Below are 23,127 nucleotides of genomic sequence, written 5' to 3'. Positions count from 1 at the left end.
CATCCAAAAACAGTCCACAAGTTAAGGAATTAGCCCCCTGCAAAAATGAAGGTGGTTTGAATGGAATCGTCTAGGTGTCTGTCTTATCAAATCTGTCCTCTGGTGTACCACAGGAGTTTAGATCACCAGAAAAATACAGGCAGCCATCAGGAACATCCTGAAAGGCTAGGTCAGTACAGCTGTCAGAGACTGAGAGCAACACCCTTTCCCCTGTGCACCAGCCACCATCAAGTAGCACTGAACACAGAAACATGCAAGTACAACAGAATACAGAAGAACACAGCAAGAACACAGAAACGCTGTCAAGGGAGCTTTGCTCAGCAATAGAGCACATTGATTGTTTCTAAACTTTATTTTTACAGCACAAGAATCCTTCAACCAAGCAAAATCTTTCTTAAAGTTCTAACACTGAAGATATTCTCTTTGAAAATGGGAGTCTCTTAAAAGCCCCGCCACACCCACATCTATTCCTGTGTAGAAAGGGCCCCAACACTACAACCCTGCGACTAGGAGACCTCAAGGGAAGGCCTAACTGCGTCCCTGGCCATGCTTTGTGGCATGGGCACAGAATCTTGGATGCTCTTTGGTGCTCCCATCTATCTCCAACTTCTGAGTTTAGTTTGCAGAGTTGGGAAAAAATGACAACCTAAACATAGTCTAGAGAAAAACAGTGACAGGTTCAAGGAGCCTCAGACGGGTTTCCTTCTAAAGGTTTAGAGGGCACTCACTGCATCCAAGCACTGGAGCTTTCCAGCCTTGGTAGACCCAGGTTTAATTCCCAGCACACACACCAGTGGCTAACAACCATCTGTAACTCCAGTTCCAGGGGATCTGATACCCTTTTCTGACCTCCTCAGGCACTGCACGACATGGTTGTACTTACATACAGGCAGGTAATACATTCATACATATAAAATAAAAATAATAAAGAAAATATTTTTTAAAATAATAAAAAAATGAGTCTTGGAGCTAGGGCTGCAGCTCAGTTGCCAAAGTGCTTGTCGAGCATGTACAAAGCCTCCCGAGGTGGAAGCAAGCAATTCAGAAGTTCTAGATCATCTTCTGCTACATATCGCATCTCAGGTCAGCCTGGGATATACGGGGCCCTATCTTTTTTTTATTATTTTTATTTTATGTATATGAGTATATTGACTGCATGCATGTAAGTGCATCCATGTTGTACAATGCCCATGGAGGTCAGAAGAGGGTGTCGGATCCCCTGGAACTGGAGTTACTGACTGTTGTTAGCTGCCATGTGGGTGCTGAGAATTGAACCTGGGTCCTCTGCAAGAGCAGCCAGTGATCTTAACCACTGAGCCATCTCCCCAGTCACGAGACCCTATCTTTAAAGAACAACAAAAATGACACTCAAGAAACTAGTAACTTGTCAAAAGTCACCTAAGATCTAGGGGACAGGCTAAGATCAGGTCCCAGGTCAGTAGCCCTTGGTGGAATTGAAGGGGTTGACCCATTCTTGCCTTTGGGACCATCTCCCATCTCTGATTAGCTCCTTTCCACCCTGTCAGTTAGATTCTAAAACCACAGCACAGACCAGGAAATCCTTCTTCATCTGTCAGATCACACCTCATTGAGCCTGTTTATCCCCAAAATAGGGGATAAACTGTGACTCCAAGAAATACATTGTAAAGGTGGATGGGAAGCCACTTAGGGCAGACCAGAGAGAACAGCACAAGAGAATCTGGAGTACAGTGGCTGACTGTACCTCTCCAAAGGAGAACACTAGGATACATCTGTGAAAATCCCTTACCAAGGTCTCCATGACATCAACCCCACCCCCATTTCACTCCAACCTTCCAAACACAGTCTGCCTTGCAGTGTCAGGGGAAGCTGGTTCAAATGGAAGTGCCACAGAGTACAGGAAGAGGCAGGCAGACAGGGTGACTCACTCGCTCGGAGCCTGCTGCTTTTGGACAGAAGCATCTCAGCTGTCCAAACATCAAAGGCTGAGTCACAGCCCCATACTGCAGTTCCTCGTACTTGCCTTCACACAGCTTGATCTTCTCCTCCACAAAGAACAGTCCTTTTGCAAGAAGCTGGTTCTGCCAAAAGAGAACAAAGAGCACAAGAGTTGGGTGACTCCGAGCAGGAGTGACCAGCCCTCCTCCGATACCAACTTTCAAGTGCAGAGTTCCAGGCCTGGGCGCTACTCAGGCCTCCAAGTTTAAGAAGCCTTTTGTCCTCGTGGAAGGTCAGGGCCTCAGGGAAAGACCATGAGACACCCCACAGCCAAAAGGCACTAAGCCAGGAAGTCAAATGCAGCTGCCACCTCTGCCTCTCAAACTAGAAGAGACACGAAAGGGGCTCAGCCCTATTCTCTGTCAACTCCCAGCATCTCTGAGGCCCTTCATGATCTAAACCCATGAAGGGAGCCTGGAAGAATGGGGGATTAGGAGGAGAAAGACTTTTTTTCTTTTAAGAATAAATTAGAGGTTTCTCACACTCACATGAAAAAGACCACATGCAAACTCTTCAGTGACAGTGATTATGTATGTGTCCATCAGTGGAGGGAGAGTTGTGGAGAATCAGGCTAAGTCTGGTTATGACTAGCAATAAGTGGGTGTCCTGCATCTATCAGAGACTGAATCCTTCATCACATTTACTTCAGCCCTGTCCGTGGGAATTGTCCTCACCTACTGAGGGCAGCAGAGAAGACACAGGCCCGTGGGAGACAGAGCTGCTTTTCCTGGTTCCAGAAGTTATGCTGTTCCTCTTCTACTCTGCAACCTTCCTACCAGGAATCCCCATTCTTCCCCCAAAGGGCTACAGCTGGTCCCTAAGACCTGGAACCACCCCTGGGTGAGCCACAGAAACTCTGAGATCAGTGATAGCCTAATGCCTTTCTACACCTCCCTCATCAGATTACCAAAGGCCTGGGCTCACTAGTCAGAGAGGTAGAGGCAGAGGTGGTGTGTGCTTACAAAAAACCAAAATCAGGGGCTGGAGAGATGGCTCAGCGGTTAAGAACACTGACTGTTCTTGCAGAAGACCCAGGTTCGAATCCCAGCACCCGCATGGCAGCTAACAACTGTCCGTAACTCCAGTTCCAGGGGATCCAACAGCCTCTTCTGTCCTCCATGGGCACTGCACGACACGAGTACACTTTGCCTACATGCAGGCAATACACGCATCACATGAAATGAAAATAATAAATAAAATATTTTTTTAAAAAACCCAAACCAAAATCAAAACCCCAGTGCACTCCTTTGTAAAACCCCAAGAGCCTAATACAGTGATGCTGAGAACATCATGTGGGTACCACACAGGTTCCGGTCCCACCTCAGCTACTTGATTTTATTTATGTAGCTAGTTATTTATTTAGTTATTTAGTTAGTTGGTTAAGTTAGTCAGTCAGTTACAGACAAGTTCTCACTAAGTAGCCCAGGCTGGCCTCAAACCTGCAATCTTCCTTCCTCTGCCTCCCAAATGCTGGGATTGCAGGTATGTTCCACCCTATCTGGCTTTCAGCTACTTTTCTTCCTTTTCCCCCACTAACTATATTATCTTATTATATTCTAAATTGATTTTAATACATTTTAAATTTTTAATTGACATACAATATAGCTTCATAGTTGTGACATTTTAATCCATGTCTGCAGCGTGCAATAATCAGGTCACTGTAACTAATGTATCTCAGATACTGAGCATTTCTTTGGGTTGGGGACATTTAAAATCCTCACTCTTCAAAACACACATATAAGTGTTGTCAGTCGTAGTGTCCCAGCTACTCCAGAGAACATTTCCCACTATTCTTCCTGTCCAGGCGCACACCTATATGATAGTCATTTTCTAGCACTGAGTCTTGGTGCATACTTTTCCTCTGTCCTGGCTTTCTCTTCTGTATAGTGCTATTACTGGTATATCTATAAATTTCTTGCAAAAGCTAATCACTATAGACACACTCAGCATCTTCCCAGAGTGACAAGCAAAGAAAGACAGTAATGAATGGACCTTTAATAAGTGTACAAAATGTCAGGGGCAAGGGAAGAGTGGGGGTGCACTTGCTGTGTGTGCACATATAGAAGCCAGAGGTGGATGTCAGAAAGTCTTTCTCAATCTCTTTTCCACTTTATTTTTTGAGAGAGAATCTCTCACTGAACATGCAGAATGTTATTTTCAACCAACATGCCCCCAGGATCCTCCTGTCTCCACCTCCCCAGCACTGGGGTTATGGACATATACCACTACACCTGGCTTTTACATGGATCCTAGGGACCTGAACTCAGGATTTTTTGTTTGTTTGTTTGTCTTTTTGAAGCAGGGTCTCTCTGTAGCCCCAGCTATCCTGGAACTCACTATGTAGGCTAGGCTGGCCTTGAACTCACAGAGATCCGTCTGCCTCTGCCTCCCAAGTGCTGGAACTACAGGTGTGCGCCACCATGCCTGGTTGAACTCAGGTTTTTATGCGTGCCCAACAAGCACTTTATTCATTGAGCCATTTCCCCAGCCCCAGGACAAAGATATTTTATCAAAATTGCTATCATATTTCTGTGACTGGTGCACATGCTAAATTCTATAATCCCACTGAGATTCACAGATATGACCTAATTTTAAAATGTAATTGGCTACTGTTTATAGTTTCAAGATGGCAGATAGAACCTTAATCAAAGTTAGAATGATATCCTACACCAATTCTGTTTGAGGGGAAAAAAAATCACATCTTTCAATATTATGGAATGTACAGGAAATTACAATAAAGCTCTAACCTGTTTTCCAGCTCTGGCTCAGAAAATGAATCCTGCCTCTGGGTCAGAGATCATGAACATAGCCCAACCCCAAGTCAGAGTAATCGACACCTTGTGAAGCTGATCTGGATGTAAAAGATTGCACACATGTGTGGGAATGACAGTCACTCCACCTGAGCACAAATCCCACCCACTGTGACCTTGGAGTCTCAATCCCAAACCTCCTTTTCAGTAAAGTTCTCAGAACATCTCCCCAGCACTCTGTGTAAGACTCCTAAATGTCTGTCAATGCTAACGCCCCAACCTTCTTCTAAAACAATTCTGCAAGTCCTTCTTAACTTCACATTTCTAGGACACCTCTTCAAATGTAACCAAGACTCCCTCCAGGATGGGTTTAGAGCATTTTGTCCAATCACTCTAGTTATGTGCACTTACGGGAGCAGTGGGAAGCTGGGATGCTAAGAGAAATAAAAAACCTAGTCCAGGTTTTAGTATGAATTCATAAAAAAATACATCCAGGCCTGGGATGATGGGTAAGAGCACTTGCTATGTAAGCATGAAGATCCAAGTTCAAACCCCCAGCACTAACCCTAACCCCAGAATTGTGTGGTGCTGGAACGGGAAGATCCCTGGGGCTTGCTACCAGCCTGGCTCCAGGTTCATTGAGAGATCTGGACTCAGAGGAACACAGTGGAGAGTGATAGAGCAGGACACCTGACCTCCTCTGGCCTCCACATGCACACACACACACACACACACACACACACACACACACAGAGACACACACATACACACACACACACACACACACACACACAGTCCAATTACATATCTACTAGGCTTTTAGATTCTCGAGGACAAGGGCCATTTCTTACATCAATACCCTGCTCCCAGCATGGGCCGGGTATAGTAGGTACTCGTTTTCGTATTTGTTGAACATAGAGGCTACCTATTTTGGTGATAGGAATTATTTCATATTTTTAAGGAGTCAAGATAAGAAACAAAACATTTTTAAGAGAGGGAAGATAGCATAGGGTCCCTAAACCTGTTACTATTTTCTTCATTTGATAAAAATTCCTTTGCCCAAATCTGAAGGAATAAATTTCAACAGGTGGCCTGTGTTAGGGATGTTACAGGGAAAACTATGTTCCCAAAGAAAAGAAGTTATTCCTGGATTATGGGGAAATGATACCGGAAACTTTCATTTTAAGGCTCTCATGATACACAGCATGAAAGTGCTGTAGCTTAAATCAAAGTAAACAAAAACATGGGGAATGCTGGTGCCTTGAGGTCATCTAGTCCATCTCCTTGCCCTGATCCTGTAGTCAACATGGACTGCTCACACACAGACTTGCTGGTATTTAACTGGCCCCCATTTTCCAAGAAGCCAAAGCCCCTTGAAAAGCATGCTACAAATGCTTTGATCTCCAGTAACTGAGGCTAGATTAAGGTCTCCCTCCCCCAAACTCCAACACCCAGGAATGCAGCTCAGACTCCCTTAGGCAGCTTTTATTCAGTACCTATTGAATCCTGATCCTTTGGGAGCAGCCCAGCATCTAGCTCCAGTTTTTCTGAAGAACTGCTGTCATCCGCCCAGTGGAGCTGTGACCCCCATTCTCTGGACCATAGCCACATTTTCTGCTGAGCTGCCAGGACTGCTCTAGTTCTGCCTCTCCTGGGACTCCACCTAGCCAAGTGTTCCCTTCAGGGACTCTGCAGTGGCTTGGACTCCTGCACCGTGGAGGATCCAGCAGTCCTCAGGCCTTGCACTTGAAGGGTGCTGCATTTTGGGTTTTAGCACTCTGCTGTTGCTGTCTTTAAGTCCCGTGTGTGTGTGTGTGTGTGTGTGTGTGTGTGTGTGTGTGTGTGTGATATGAGGGCGGGGGGGGGGGTGCTGTGTGTGTGTGTGTGTGTGTGTGTGTGTGTGTGTGTGTGTGTTATAAGTGAGGTCTGGTGGGACTGTGCAGCAGCAATTCACTGGAAGCCTGGAGCCACCACCTCCCAGTGGAGTCTGCGGGCATCTGCATTTCCCACCCTGGTGTCTGAGCCACACCCACACTTCCTCTGCAGTACCTACCACTGATGTTACCCTACCCTTGGGGTGGTGATGGGTTTTGTTTGTGAGCATGGTGCATAGAGGTCAGGGCTGGGCAATGCTTACAAATTCTTGGCCAGCATCACGGTGGCAGCCATCCTCTGGTCATATGTGCTATGGCACATACTCTAGTGACTCAGTGGGCCCTGTTATGTGCCCTACTCCATGGTCTATGTGGCAGAGTGCAGAGACTGTCATCTATCTTTTTCATTTAGATCTGGGCCCTACAGATTATGCAGCCCACCCTCTGCCAACCACTTTACCTAAGTAGATGCTAACTTGGCATATATAGTACTTAAGCCTGCTCAAAGGTTCTGAGAGATAAAAACTGAGGAGGGAAGGAAGAAGGGAGGGAGGGAGGAAATGGGAAAGAAGGTGGGAGGGAAGAAAGAAGGGAAGCCTTATCTCAGGTAGTTATTCTGTATTATCTTTCTAAGCGACAGTTCTTCCAAGACCTCACCTCAAAGAATCCCCATCCCTGACAAGGCTTGACCCCCAAACATCTGAGCAGATGTTTGCTGCTAAGCAGTAGCAACAAAGCCAAGCACTAACAAAGCTGAAGGTCCCATTCTTTTCCTCCCCCCACCCCATGCCCAATAGCATGCCCCACCACAACCTCCCTTGCCAGAAGGCTTCAAGCCACAAACCAGTTAGTTAAATAGTAGCTCCCTAGGAAATGACTTGGAACTTGGCAATGGTCCGGTTGTTACTCAATGCATCCTCCTGGCATACCATCAGTGAATTTGGCCATGGACTAAATAGCACTTTAATGAAGTAGCAGAAGGATCCGGAAGTGGAAAAAGAACTGACATTTTTTTCCCTCAAGACAGAAAAATGGGCTGTAAACAGAAAAATGAGGTTCAGGAAAAACTCAGGGAGGATGTGTAGGGAAAGGCATCCCAAGCAACCCTGCCTTTGACAGAGAAAATGACCAACTTGTCCTGGGCAACATGGGAGCACTGGAGGTGGTAAGGTTAGCAGAGGAGAAGAGTGTGGTTTGTCAGCCATGTATGTCTCCCCGGACCCCAGTCAGAGGGACCCAGAAAAGACAGTAACCTAGAAGGTTAGGGGAGAATTACCGTCAACCCCACCTTCCCAGTAGGAAGAGCTCCATGCCCCGTCAAACCGCTGTCAAGGTTATGCTGCTAGCTACTGCAGCTACTAATGCCCCCTTAACATGAGGAAGATGCGGGTAGGAAGACAGTGGAGTTCTTTACTGGCTGGCGTTTAGCAGGCACAGCATTGTACTCTTTTTGTAAATTATTTCATGTTACCTCAGCCACAAGCCTGGCTCCTTCTTCTAAATGAATGAAACTGAAGGTCAGAGAAGCACCTAACAAACCCAAACCTCATATGTTTCCACCATTGCAGGATATTTGTCTGGCTTACTTCAGCAATTAAAATATTATGATACGCGGTCTAGAGAGAAGGCTCAGCAGTTAAAAGCACTGACTGCTCTTGCGGAGGGCCGGATTTGATTCCCAGCACCCACATGATGACTAACAACCATCCATAACTCCAGTTCCTGAGGACTGGACACTTTCTTCAGTCCTCTATGGGCATTGCATGACATGGGTGTACTTACATACATGTGGGCATAACACTCTTACACATAAAATAAAAATAAATACCCGGGCATGGTGGTGCATGCCTTTAGTCCCAGCACTCGGGGGGCAGAGGCAGGCAGATCTCTGTGAGTTTGAGGCCAGCCTGGTCTACATAGCAAGTTCCAGGCCAGCTGGGGCTACAGGGAGACCCTGTCTCAAAAAAATATAAACCAAAAAAAAAAAATTAAAAAATAAAACACTATGATATGAATAGCTACCATGTGTTCACTGCTTACTATATACTAAACACTTTGTATACATCATCTGTTACCACAGCAACCTTATGAAGTAGCTACTCTAATTACAATTAGATTACTGCTAAGAAAAGGGATGCTCAGAGAGGTTAAGTAAGAAGCCTGAGGATACACAGTAAGTCATTGTATTAGTTACTTTTCTGTTGCTGTGATAGAAACATTGACCCAAGCAATTTATAGAAGGAAGAATTTATCTGAGCTTACAGTTCCAGAGGAATTACAGTCCGTCATGGCAGGGAGGCATGGTGCCTGGAGGTGGCTGGAGCAGGAGCAGCAGAAGCTAAGCTCTCACATCATCTCATAGGCACAGGAAGAAAGAGAGCAACTGGAGATCTGGCAAGGCTTAAGAACTCTCTAAGCCCACCCCCAGTGACATGCTTCCTCCAGGATAGCCATACCTTCTGAAACCTCCCAAAACAGCACCATCATCTGGGGACAAAATGACCAAATACTTGGAGCCTATGGGGGACATTTTCATTCAAACCACCACAGTCATCTAGCAAGGACTGGAATACAGACCTAGCAGGCAGAGGGTTGGTGCTTTTAATGATCAGGTGGTCCTGTCCTCGAGAGGTGTCTGTGTCCTTATCTACAGGAGAAGCAGATTGGATTCATTTCCGGTTCAGACACCAAGGCAGCTGGGTGGAGGAAAGGCCGGTAGCTTTCTGCTGCCATCTTGCAACCTTGCATTTCTCTAAAAGCACTTTTTCAGGGTCTTCCTTTCTACCACTTGTATCCAGTATCCAGCCAGGGGAAGCCTGGCTCTAAGACTGACCCCATTCCCAAATGAGACATTCTTTTCTACCCTAGAGGGGCCTACTGCTATGTTACTCTGCCAACTGAGAAGTCCCAGGTCCACACCAGGAATGTGAGACAGCAATGTCTTCAAAGGTCCTGCTGCTGGCATGAGCCCAGTGATGGACCCCATGTCCACCTCCATGGTTTCCCTCTGTGATGGTGATGGGTCAGCCATCATCTCTAATGACATCTGCATTTCCTGTGAACCTGAATGCAGTCCTAGATGAGCAGTGGAAAACCTACAAATACAACTTCTTTCAGATCCCAAAATATTCCTGGTAAATGAGGTCTGCCATGGGTAGGTATGAAAGGGTCAGAGAGGAATCTGCAGAGGCAAACTGCAAAGGTTAGAACCCAGCACTAAACTGGCTAATTGTTCACTTATTAGCATCATTCATGAATTTGGCCTCAAACATTATTATTATGAGCCCCATTCTGTGTTAGCTGCTTCTTCCAACCCGAGTGTTCCTTGGTAACAGTCTTCAGGCTTGAAGTTAGTGATGAGGGGCTGAAGTCCAGAAGGGAAGAGTCTGCCTTCTAAGTGCCTGCCATCCCCACCTGCAGGTCACAGGCTTCAGGACGAAATGGCGGGGCACACATTGCAGCACAGCTTCCCTCTTCCCAGGGTTTCTCTCTGCCGAAGTCTTTATCACCTCCAAAGCCACTGGAACACTCCCAGTTTGTTACCTGTTACTTGGCTGTTCGGCTTACAAACCTTCTGGCAAGTGAGCAAACGCCAAATCTCTGAAAAAAAGACCAGAAATAATTAACCCTCTGCTTTTTTTTTTCTTTATTTCTTTCTTTTTGGTCTTTTTGAGACAGGGTCTCCCTATAGCCCCAACTGTCCTGGAACTCACTATGTAGACCAGGCTGGCCTTGAACTCACAGAGATCCACCTACCTCTGCCTCCCAAGTGTTGGGATTAAAGGCGTGTGACACTACGCCCGACCTCAAACATTATTTTAAAAGGAAGCAGACAAATAGTCCATATCTGGTTTGCTGAGCACTCAAAACAAACAACAAAATAACCTTGAAACTTCACCTCCTTGGGGCTCATTTTCAAGGGGAATGCTAAAGCTTCCTAGCATTTATAGTATAACCCTGGACACTTTCTCCCAAGGCCAGGTGACCTGGGTGAGATCTTTTCTCCACCCTTTACTATGTTCTTAGACTAAGAGCCCCCTCCTCTGAGCCTCAGTTACAGCACCTCTAAGAAAAGGACACAGAAGGACAGAGTCACCCTCACTGGTTGTCAAGAAGAATTAATGAGTTGGTCCAGTAAAAATCTTGGAGGGTTCTCGGGCTTGAGCTCACACCCAAGCATGGAGGCTGCCCTCCCCCCACCGTGGTCCTTGTACAGTCCTTGGGCCTGAGGATGTGCCAATATGGTCCCGGGTAATGCAGAAGATGCTGTTCTAGGACCACATTTTGAGAAGCACTGGCTCAGAGCGATGCTCGTGTGTAAGTACTTGAAAATGTTAGCTGTTGCTGTTATCAGGATTTTTTTTCCCCCTTCTAGTTCTTTTCTATTATTGTTTTGTTTGCTTGTAATAGGGTCTCATGTATCCCAGGGTGGCCCTGAACTCAGTGTAGCCTAATCTGGCCTTCCTGCCTCTACTTCCCAGATGCTGGGATTACAGATGTACACCACCATTCCTGGTTTATGGGGTGCTAGGGATGGATCACAGGGCCTCACGCATGCTAGGCAAGCATTTTACCAACTTAGCTGCATCCCCAGTCCTCATTATAACTTTCAGAAAGGCTCAAAGAAATATTTCCATATGTATAAAAATTACCAATAGCCCTTGCTTCTCATAACTGTTGGACTGCTCACCACTTCCACTTATTTTTTAAAATATTTTTTACTTATTATTTTATTTTATGTGTATGAATGTATTGCCCATGTGTGTAAGTGCACCTGTGTCATGCGGTGCCTACAGAGGTCACAGGCAGTTGTTAGCCACCATGTGGTTGCTGGGAATCAAACCCAGGTCTTCCGCAAGAGCAGCCAGTGACCTTAACCATTGAGCAACCTCTTCAGTCCTGACTTTCACTTATTTTAACACCACACGTGCAGCATCTATCTCAGCCTACTGAGTTCCCTTCACCTTCTTACTAAACCTAGCTCATTCCATTCCCTACCTAGTCTACAAGAAATCGCTCAATTTCATAATAGGCTCCTGAAAATATGGTTCTCACACAGAACAACTTTGAAGGAATGCTGTTCCCACAAAGCTAGGAAGGCTGATAAAATCCCTAATTACATCTCTTCTTCAGAGCTCATCCTCAGATGATGTATGTTCAGCATTTTGTACTTGTCCATTCCTTTCTTTTGCAACTGAGGATGCAACAATCCAATTCTAATGAGGCTAAAGATCTACTATCACAGCATGCCTATTAATTTTCATCTTTATCTAAAAAATATTAGGGCCTGTGGCTATCAATTTCAAGAGTCATTTTCCCACTTAGCTTCATAAACGTGAGAAAAGCACAATAAAAAATATTCAAATAATTGCACAGAATCCAAGTAACTGCCTGGATACTGTGTGTAGGAAAGCTGCTGAAAGGTAACCACTGGCTGGCAGGGGGCTGCCCAGGGAGGAGCCTCACCATCCAGGAACACTCCTTATACCCCAGTTAGCTGCATTCAGAGGTCAGAGTGGCCACCCCCATGTTTTCAGCCTCTACCATGCCGATGTTCCAAGTACCACTCAAACTCACAACGCAACTTTAATGACCTTCTCACCTAAAAACATAATCCTCACCAGCCCCGCCCCCCATCAAAGCCTCTTTGTGCACTGGCCCCATTTTTAACCTTCAAAGCTGAGTATGTGTGGGATTCCCCTTCCTCCCAGTCGGCCTCCTCATTATCTGCCTTTCTAGTGGGGGAACCCTGCTTCTTATAGAAGGCTTTCCAGACTGATTAAAGAAAAGCAAACACATTTCTTCGCTATACAGTTTGGATTTGGAAATCACAAACACTATTCTCAACTCCATCCCACTCATCCTAAGTCTGTATAAGTCCTATCTTTGTCTCACAGAGTGAGACATTGAACATTCCAGTGTTCAATGTTCAGCCAATGCTACTCTGTGTGCTGCTGGTATAGATTCATCTACATTCCTGCAACTGCCTCCAATTTTAAACCCCACAGTGGCCAGGACAGCTCACATGGGTCTCCTCTTTCAGCAGCTAGCATGCACATGGTCCCCTGACATTGTGGCAACCAGTCCCTTCCCAGGGTTCTTGTAGATACCAGCAGCAAACAGAAAAACATATATATGTGTGTATATATATATATATATATACATATAGATATATAGATATATGTATGTAGATATACATATATCTACGTGTGTGCACGCATTCATCTACATACACGTATGTCAAACACAGCCAGGTATCTGAGTTTCCCTTCATCCTAGTACTAACTCACTCAGCGCCTTTGACTCTAGCCTAAGTTTCTTTATGAAGAAAAATTCTAGTTCCAACAGAAGAAATGGAACTTTCTGGCCTTGGGGAAAGGTTTTTAGTGAACAGTGCAGCCCACAGATGCAGAACTGAGAAAGTGCAGTGTGCAACTCCCTCCCCCAGACACCCTCAACCATCAAGACACCTAACTAGGCAATACAAAAATGCAGATCATTTTATGACATCCGCTTCAAGCCTGATAGAGAGCCAATTGTCCCTCTAAGCTGTCACTAGGCTATAGACATCCACTCGGAAACCCCAATTTTCCTCCCAGGCACAATTCAAAACAGACAGAGGAAAAGAAAAAAAAAATCAATACTGGAAATGTCAGAGATTTTTCTGACCAGTGTCTCATGGAAATCTATCCAGGCATCCTCGATCAAACAACCCGTTTGATCTGTGTGCAGATTAGAGATAAGCAGCATATTCTACTGCTTCCCCTGCTCTCATTGCAGGCCATTTTCACTATTCTTCACTGTAGATGTTCTTTCTTTAAAGTTGTAAAATGAAAACACTCACTTGCAAAAGCAGAACCATAGGCACAGCTTTTCAAACTGAGCTCTGACTGGGAGAGTGGGGTTCCGGGAAGGGACAGATCTCACTGCCAAATGCAGGTGCCCAGGGGTAGCTGTCTGACGCCATGCTGAGATGCCCAGGGCCCTAGGAGCTTGTTCACATTCTTCTGAGCAACCAAGGTTTAGGGACTTCCCTGCCTACCCCAGGGCTCTGCTCCTCATCTGTCCCCAGATCATCCTCCTGGTTCTTTGCTGGAGCCTTTTACAGCTTTGCCCCCTAAAAGTAAGACTGGTGGCTGGATGGAATGTTGATCCTGCCTCTGCAAGGCTGGACTCCCTCATGTGGGGATTTCTTCTGAAGGGAATGCTTTGGAAGCAGCAGCCTCATCAGCAATGCCCAGCCCAAGCCTTACTCCCCCCTCATCCCCTCTGAAGCATACTCAGCGTAGAAACCATAGCCAAGGCCGCCTGCACTGTTACCCTTTTGTGCTATTTTTCTTAAATGAAGCTACTTGTCAAAAATGTCACTATGTGTTAAAAGGAAGCAGTAGCAATATCACTCATCATGAGTGAAAAAAATCACTCAGTGCTCAACTCACTACCAATAAAATAACGCCACAAAATCTTAACCCCTTGGTTAACACCAAGTTAAAGGCCTGCTTCCTCTTCCTTAAAAAAAGGAGATTGCCAAATCCTGGAGAAGACTGCCCAAAATACTCTCTGACATAATCATAAGCACTAAAAGGAAATTAAAAAGAGTAACATTTTGTTTTCTAATCCTGATCTCTAATGTTATTCACTGCCATTGTGTGGGTCACCAAATGTCACTTCTGGTGTCTATGGTAGACCATCCCTTCGGCTCACCCATGAACATTCACTGAACATCCATTAGATACTCTATAAAAACAGGAAGGGAGGGGCTGGAGAGATGGCTCAGCAGTTAAGAACACTATTTGTTCTTGCAGAAGACCTGGGTTCAAATCCCAGAGCCCTCATGGCAGCTAACTCCAGTCACAGGGGATCCAACAGCCTCTTCTGCCCTCCTCGGGTATTGCACGACACGGGTGCACTTACCTACGTGCAGACAATACACACATACACATAAAAAATAAATAATTTTTTTAAGTTTAAAAAAAATAGGAAGGGAAACTAAATGCTTAAAAACACCAGGAAAAAAAAATATTGTATATCCACCCAAATCTTAAAACCTTTAAAAAAACATTTAAATAAACAGTATCCGAGACAGCTTTTTCCAGTCTAGTATTTTAAATAAGGAAAGTCCAGATTCAAAGTTCTGAAAATTAGTCTCCAACCACACCCAAAGAAGACAACTCTGTTCAGTAAGCAGCTTCTCTGATTAGGATCCTGATAGGAAATGACATGTGGTTATTAGTTTTGAAGTATCTGACATCTTCATAAGCAGTATTAACCACCCCCAAAACCTTAGGACTTCCCACATACACAAGTCCCCACCCAGACATGCCCTTTCTATTGCTCTAGGGGTAGCCACCACCAAAAGACAGCTGACATTTAAAACTTGACTGAAACTGCAACCAACCCTGTCTCTTCCAAATGTCAAGGCAGAAGACAGCCCAGCCCAGCAGGCTTCTCCAGGAATGATGGAAAAACCATTTCTCTCCGGCAGTACTTAAACTCAATCGATAGAGACCACATGGAGGAGAGTGAGGCCAAGGCTGACCTTTGAGCTAAAGGCATCTGAGATGATTCACAGTCGGGACTCTTCACCTCCTTTTGAGTGCTCACCCTTCTTCCCCCACCCTCCCCCCAAGAGATACTATCTTCCAAGTAGCTGAGTCGATGCCCTGACTGAATACCAGACTTCTGTTGAGTTTTGGTCTGTCTAAGTTTCAAGTTGCTCTTTCCTGCTGTGTGTGTGTGTGTGTGTGTATGTGTGTGTGTGTGTGTGTGTGTGTGCAAGTGTTTGTGTGAGCACATACACACATATGGTACATACACATATGTTTAGCTGACTGACATTTGTCATGCTTTATAAGTGAACATAAAAATTTAACCTTCCTGAAACTTGGGTGCAAAAATAACAAAGCAGTGTCTTTGTTTCTAAAAAGTAAAATCTCTTTAAACATTTTAAACTATAATCTACCAGATATGAAATAATATAAACCAAACTGAAACTATGATCATACATATTTTTGTTCCTTTTTGATCAAAAGGGATAGGTTATGCTTTAGAATAATACACAGGAACCAACATAAATTTAATAAACACTATTATTCTTTCTGCCTTTGTGCCAGTCAGTCAATGCTTTGTAAATAAAAATTTATTTAATCCCTTTAATAACCCTATAAGGTTAGGTCCTGTTTTATAGAAGAGGAAACTAAAACTGAGAGATAAAGCAACTTGCTCAGAGAGATGAAGTCAGTAAATGGCCATAATGGGTCCTGAACCTGGGCAGCCTGTAAGTCCCATGATCTTGACCATTTCTCTCTGCTGTCTGCCGCCTGCTAATTCTGAGTTCTCTGCCACTGTTATAAACCATATAATAACTGTATAAGGTAAGCAATATTTTTATTCTCATTATACAGATGAGAAAACTGAGGCAGAGATAAAGCAGTTTGCCCAAGTACCATTTAGTGGGGACTGACTTGATGAAAGTGTAACTCAACTGGTCACTCACTGTCACCCAGCAGCTCCCACACATCTTTGGTTAGAGTCAGGGAAGCAGCTTGTGTCTATGGCTTAGAAACTGTGCCCCACAGGGACCTGGGACTTTGAACTCTTATTCCTGTAACAATGTGTAGATAGAAGGGAAGTTTGATTGTCAGATCCAGTCCTGTCTTCAGCAGAACAGACCAGGAGGCTTCATTACAAGAAATAATTTGGCTAAAGGTCATATATACCTAATCCAACTAAACACCACCCAGAGAGTCAGGGGGTTAGAGATGGGTGGGGGACCCACATGATAAAAATTGCCCTTAGTAACAATAAGCTGCTCTGGCCTTTTCCCCCATGAGCTCTAGGTTGGGACAGTGTACCTGTCAAGCAATAGCCCAGCCCACTGAATAAAAAGCATACAAGAGAAAGAGCTATGTTCTAGAAAGCAGGCCATGTAGCTATCTGTACACACACATACACAGGCAACAAAACAAAATGACAATCACAATTTTAAAAATGCCACTATTCTTACTGCTGTTTTATTCTGGAAAAGTAGTTATTTTTCATAGACGTCATTTATGCATCTGGGTAATTAGTTTACTATTTAAATAAAGATGTATTTTAAAGTGTCTGAGGCACAGTTTCTTAAAATATATTTTTTTATTATTTTTATTTTATGTATATGAGTGTATTGCCTGCTTGCATGTAAGTGCACCTGTGTCATGCAATGCTCACAGAGGTCAGAAGAAGGTGTCGGATCCTCTGGAACTAGAGTTTCAGACAGTTGTTACCTGCCATGTGGGTGCTGGGAATCGAACCCAGGTCCTCTGCAAGAGCAGAGGCCATCTCTCCAGCCCCAGAGTTTCTAATACAGGATAGACAGACAGCTATAACCAAAGTGGGCAACAATTTTTGACACTATAAATGGGTCCTGAGAACCAAAAGCCCAAATCCTTTTGCAAGGGAATCTGATCTCTCCTAACATCAGGGACCACTTACTTGCCTGGCAGCCCTCTGCAACCACTGCAGCACATACAACTGTGGCCACTGAAGGAATGTCCAGATGTGCAGTATTGCCACCTATGTGGGTACATGAACCCCATGCATGATGGGTGCTAGAACCCACCCAAGTTACCTGGAAATAGTCTGTAATGAATGATCCAAGTTCACTCTTCAGCAGCCTCCTGGGGAGAGAAAAACACAGTCAAGTAGATGTTGGTGTGGTACAACTCCTGGTGACCACTTCTTGTACAAGATGACAGCATGCTCACTAGTGGCCCAGGGTAGAAGCCAGGACTGAGGAAGGAGCACTGTCTCCTAGATCCACAGTGTCCTCCTCTCTTAGGTTACTGTCGTGATGGAAATCCAAAGTGGAGGCCCACTCCTCAGTCCACACTGCAAAAGTGACACCTAACAAGGACAGTCACAGGGACTCTCTAACAAAGTTGGCAAAGGCAGGCCTTGGGGCCTGGATTTATGTGAAGGAAAGGAAAGGAAAGAGAAGGGAAGGGGAGGGGAAGGGAAAGGAGAGGGAATGGAAAGGGAACATGACAACAACTTCCACTTTGCAAACTTTCACATCTGCAAAGAACTTTATAGTCTAAAGTGTTTCATATTTCCTTTTTAATTGATTTTCTTTGCTTTAAATGATTTACTCGTTTTTATTTTATGTGCATGAGTATTTGACCTGCATGCATGTATGTATGTGTATGCACTACATGCATGCTAGGTTCCTGTGGAGGACAGAAGAGGGCGTTGGATTCCTTGGAACCAGAGTTACAGGCGTTTGTGAGTACCATGTGAGTGCTGAGAACCAAATCTGAGTCCTCTTCGAGAAAAGCAAATGCCCTTAACCACTGAGTCATGTCTCCAGTCCTTTCATACATTCTTCAACCAAGGATTTAAAGTGTGCCAAGATGTTGTACTTATTATTCCTCCTGTACAGATAAACTGTGCCCCCCACCAAAGCCCCTTGCATAAGTAGTGGAAGAGTCAAGATTCAAACCCAGACCTTCTGCAGATTGAACATGTTTTCCCACAATCCCACCTTTCCTCTCCTCTAAATCCATCAGAGACACCCAGACTAGAAATTCACAGCAGGGCTAAGTTGGGGTGGTGTTACCACTCACTGTGGATGGACTGAGGCAGTCTTTAAAGGGGAACCACAGTGGGGAAAATCAGGCTTCTGGTTGCCCAGGCAACAATGAACTGAGCTGCTCTACATACTATTCTGACACCAGGGGCACTAAGGTGAAAAAGACACACAAGGTCTCTGCTGTCATGGAGTTTCTACTCTTGGGTGGATGGTGTATCTAGATAGCATGTTAATAGATATATTCGCAATGTAATTTTAAAGCTTTGTAAGTGCTAAAAAAGTAACTAAATAAATGGAGATTGGGACACCAGACTTCTTCTCCCTGGGACAAATACTGGGACCATTCCTACTGACTCGTCCTGAATTTGATCCAGACTAGGTGAAAATACTGAAAACAAGAAAAACTGGCTCCTAGGATCCAGTGAACTCCCTAGGAACAAAGTCTTTCTGGCTTCCGCGATCTCATTTGCCCATCCCTCCCACCAGCTATGGTTATTAAGGAGTAATGCTCAAATTTCTGACAGTCTTGCTGGGTATTAACTCCCCCCCCCCCGCCCTGCCCCACAACGTGCTCACACATGTCACTGAAGAATAAACGAGATTTCAGCAAGATGTCATTATGTGCATAAAACAAGCACAAGGGTATCGAGACAGAAGAGACAGACACTCCTGACTCAAATTTCTAGAACCTGAAAAGCTGCAAACATATGGTGAGCAAAGAAAAAACATCCTTTTCCCACAGTAGGAAATATGTCAGGTAGTAGAGGAAGCATTTTGATTGAATTTAATGGCAGGCTTCCAGAGGGCCACTCTACCAGTACATCCTAGGGGTTCTCACAGATAAGAAAACAAACAACTCAGTAAAAGCCATTGGGCTGAGAGTTAGTGGCTCACTGCTGGTCCTCAAGGCTAGGGCTGGAAGCATGTCTGGGACAGGACACAGCAACTGCAAAGGCAGGCCCACAGGGATGGAGCCTTTGAAGTAGGATGAGGCAAGGAGTCTGTTTCTGACCAAGGAGAGAGAAAAATGCTTCCCGATAGGTTTTGTGGCCACTGACAAGTCTTAAAACCATAGGCAAAGAAGCTAAGCTTGTACAAAAGTGGGAAAGCCAGAGTCAGAGAGATGGCTCAACAGTTAAGAGCATATACTGCTCTTGCAAAGGACATGAGTTCAGCTCCCAGCACCATCGAGTGGCTCACAACCACCTATAACTCTAGCTCCAGGGCATCCAACATCCTCTTCTGGATTGAAGGGCAACCACGTGTGCATGCGTAGGCACAGACACCCACACCCACATATAATTAAAAACAAATAAATCTTTTTTTTTTTTTTAATAATGGGAAACCTAAGTACTGTTGATCAAATGACACACAGTAGAACCAGTATTTGTGATGGTTAATCTTCAATGTCGACTTGATGGGATTTCAAATCACCAGAGAAACACACCTTTGAGTGCCAATGAGGGTGTTTCCAGAGGTATAAGAGAATAGAGTAGACCTACCCTGTATAGGTAACCTACCAGTGGCCACACCAGCAAAGAAAAATGATTCCTCTAGCTACCATTAACTGACAATAGCTCTGAAGCAAGGGATGGGGCCTTGTGAGCCCCTCCACTGTCACGTTAGACTCTTCACTTCACTGACTTGATCTCACTCAGGTGGTGTACAGATAATCACAGTTGCTATGAATTCATGAGGCACCTTGATTTAGAAACACACAAAATGCATAAGCAGCCTTTAAAAATCACATAGAAACGTACAGGGCTATGTGTCCTCCTCTCCATTCCCAGGAAAGAGACTGGGGAACTTTGAAGCTGTCACTGGAAATTAAGTAGATCATCACAACACTTTAGCAAGTGTATTCCCTGAAGTTAGAGGGACACACTGTCTTACAGTCATATCACTAGCTACCCTAGTTCAGTTCAGTCTATGGACCTTGAATAAGGTATTCATGGTACCAGACACATATCTATACATAGACCTGCATATGGAGAAAGAAATTCTAGAAGAATACTCATTAAGCTACTGTTACAATATCTACTTCTGAAAAGGAGGGGATGGAAACTAGGCTTCTGGGATACAGGAGCAGGAGAGCTCCGCCTCATATCTTTTTAAAGTTTCACTTTGTGTGTGTGTGTGTGTGTGTGTGTGCATGTGTGTGTCTGCCTATGGGTATGGATGCAAGTGTACATGACTGGGTGTACATGTGGAGGCCATGGGTTAACCTCAGATGTTGGTCCTCAGGAGCTATCCACCTTGATTTTGAGACAAGGACTCTCACTGGGACCTTGACTTTGAGACAAGGACTCTCACTGGGACCTGAGTCTCACTGATTCAGTTAGGCTGGCTGGTCCTTGAGCCCCAAGGATCCTCCATCTCTGCCTCCCCAGTGCTGGGATTACAAGCACAAACCACCATGTTCAGCTATTTGTGTGGGTACTGGAGATCAAACTCAGGTCTTCATACTTGCATGATAATCACTTTACCAACTGAGTTAACGCTCTAGTCCTAGATTTAACATTTTTGAGTCACATGAACTCTCTCCAGTCAAAAACAATTCTTTAGTCTCTAAAATTAACAATAACTGCCCCCATAGTTACTGAGGATGGTCTGAAATCCAAGAAAGAATCATGGGAGTGTCCCCAGCAAGGACACAATCTCAGGAAACAGGCTGGTGTAAGGATGGATGACAGAGAATCCTGAAAGTCCTGTGAACCTGCCCTTCCAGACCTGCCTAGGCTGGTAATCTGAGAACCTTTGTTTGGATGGAACCAGAAGGAGGAGGAGGGGGAGGGGGAGGGGGGAGGAAGAGGAGGAGGAGGAAGAGGAGGAGGAGGAGGAGAAAGGGGACCAGAGCCAGGGGCCAGAAGTAGTGCTGGGGTGGCCAACCTGTAAGGAGTCAGGTTACGCGGCTGCCCCTATAGTACTGTGTCCTGCTTGTCCCTGGCTTACTAGAAAAGGACACTTCTGAAAATCTCTTACTCTTGTGTCAGCAGAAGTGAGAAGAGGGAGATCTTCCACACTTCTATCTCAATCTATAACCATCCTGAAAGGAGCAAAAACGTTTGTGTCCCTCCCTTAGACTATTGAAACAATGGTTCCCAAGAAATTGGACTTGCCCCAAGAATTACATGTTTGAAAAAGAAAAAGTCTAAACCCTGGTGCCAGCCTGAGGGGGAGATTTCATACAATTTTAACAACTTGTTAAACCATCTTACAGGAGAGACTGAAGTTGAAGCAATGATGGGTGGGTGACGGGCAGGACCACACCTCGGCCAGGACTGCTTAGTTATGAATACCTTCTGCCTTCTGTTTAAGTCTAACCTTACCCGAAAACCCCAAAGACGGACTTGGGGAGTCAGTGGACCTTTATGTTCCCTTTCCAATGTGACCACATTGAATAAATCTCCTTTTTCTGCTTTTTACCATTGTTTGTTTCTTCAATTGGTCTAATAAAGACAAGACCAAGCCTAGTTTGTTAGGGCTGCCAGGGACCAGATTCTGGCTTTAACTGGGGTAACGGTGCCATCTCCAGTAGATTCTAGTAGATACTTTCCCACTTAGGGGATATACTCTGCCTCCCCCTCACTATAATAGGAAAGAGCAACTGACAGAGAGCAAGAAGTCCATTAATTAATTCTTTGACTCATAAGAGTTTATTGAAATCTGTTATGTATTAGACATGGTGCCAGGTGCAAGAAGGAAGGGATCAAAGAGCCGAGAAAAGGCTTTTCTTCTCCTGGGTCAGCCCTCACGGGCTGGGGAGGTTCACCTCATCCAAAGGTTGAGATGAAAATAAAAAATCAGGCTGGGAACCTGAGTTTGATATCCAGAACTCATGTAAAAGGGCCAGGCATGGTGGCACGCACTTGTAAGCCCAGAACTGGGAAAGTGGGAACAGTCAGGATCCCTGGGGCTTGCTAGTCAACCAGCTTAGCCAGATTAAGCTAGCCCCAGGCCAGTAAGACTCTGTATCAAAAGAAAAGATGGATAGTTCCTAAGGTACGACACCTGAGGTTGTCCTCTGTCCTTCACACACACACACACACACACACACACACACACACACACACACACACACACACGTGTACCTGTGCAAGGCATCGGAGATACACCTGTCCAAATCCCAGGGAGACAATCCTCCTCCCACCCTCACCATAACCTGGCTCACCAAGTTCACCTATTTCATGTGTAAAGCACACAAAAGGGGAGAAAGGTGGAAGGCAGCTGGATTCACGAGCTCATGGTTTGTGAGTCTCTCCATGTGAAAAGAATGAAAATCCTGATTCCCAGTACTGCGGGCCACAGGCTCCTGTGTGACTCGGAAGCCTCCAGTCTGGCAGCCTATCTTCCATTTTTCCTAAGGTTTCTTCCCTGTCAATTAGAAAGCGATTGTTTTCTGGAAAACACTTTAAATAAGAAAGAAATTGCTCCTAGGATGCCACCTCTATTTTCCAGGTTAAGTTTACTATTTATGGGGTGTCAGACACTGACAGCCACGACATTTATGTTTCAGTCTTTTAGCCTAAACGGTATCTGCAGGGGAGCAGTAACAGCTCCACTTTTAACAAACCAAGAAATTGACCCCAGAGAAGGTAATATCTTGGTGAGCAATGCCTGGTCCTGAATCTCCATGACAACTTCGCTGCTGCTATCAGCAACAACCCGAGCAAAAACATTGCCTTCCCACTGCCATTCAAATAGAATATGGACTTGGTAAGGATAATCACTGCACAGGACAACTGAAGTGAATTAATTCTTGAGAACATCTTAGAAAAGCTGCAAGGCCTGGCAAGGATAAGTTGTGATGATTCCAGTAGTTTTGCTGGACCTGGAAGCCCAGAGCTCTAAGGACTCCATCCTTAGGCTTTCTTTCCAAGATTCTTTCTCTCTCTCTCTCTCTCTCTCTCTCTCTCTCTCTCTCTCTCTTCCCCCCCCCGCCCCCGTGTGTGTGTGT

General features: G+C 44.9%; 1 protein-coding gene across 7 annotated transcripts in view; it reads right to left on the bottom strand.

Moving 5' to 3' along the window:
- Positions 1 to 23,127, bottom strand: part of Prr5l (proline rich 5 like) — a 93,075-nt gene that overhangs the window by 32,516 nt on the left and 37,432 nt on the right. For 4 of the 7 annotated variants that reach the window (XM_029555701.1, XM_017803001.2, XM_029555704.1 and 1 more), the window contains 2 exons: positions 17,211 to 17,259; positions 2,003 to 2,060 (listed from right to left, as the gene is read on the bottom strand). In XM_029555701.1, the coding sequence (XP_029411561.1) occupies positions 2,003 to 2,060; positions 17,211 to 17,259 (107 nt within the window). Of the gene's footprint in view, positions 1 to 2,002; positions 2,061 to 8,863; positions 8,901 to 17,210; positions 17,260 to 23,127 lie in introns of those variants that run through there. The other 3 variants (XM_029555702.1, XM_029555705.1, XM_029555703.1) reach the window with 2 other exon arrangements.

This window comes from Nannospalax galili, unplaced genomic scaffold (assembly GCF_000622305.1).
Source record: "Nannospalax galili isolate Female #2095 unplaced genomic scaffold, S.galili_v1.0 scaffold126, whole genome shotgun sequence".
In the NCBI taxonomy this organism is placed as follows: domain Eukaryota; kingdom Metazoa; phylum Chordata; class Mammalia; order Rodentia; family Spalacidae; genus Nannospalax; species Nannospalax galili.
Note: the sequence above shows the minus strand (reverse complement) of the source record. Positions and strands in the feature narration are given on the sequence as shown.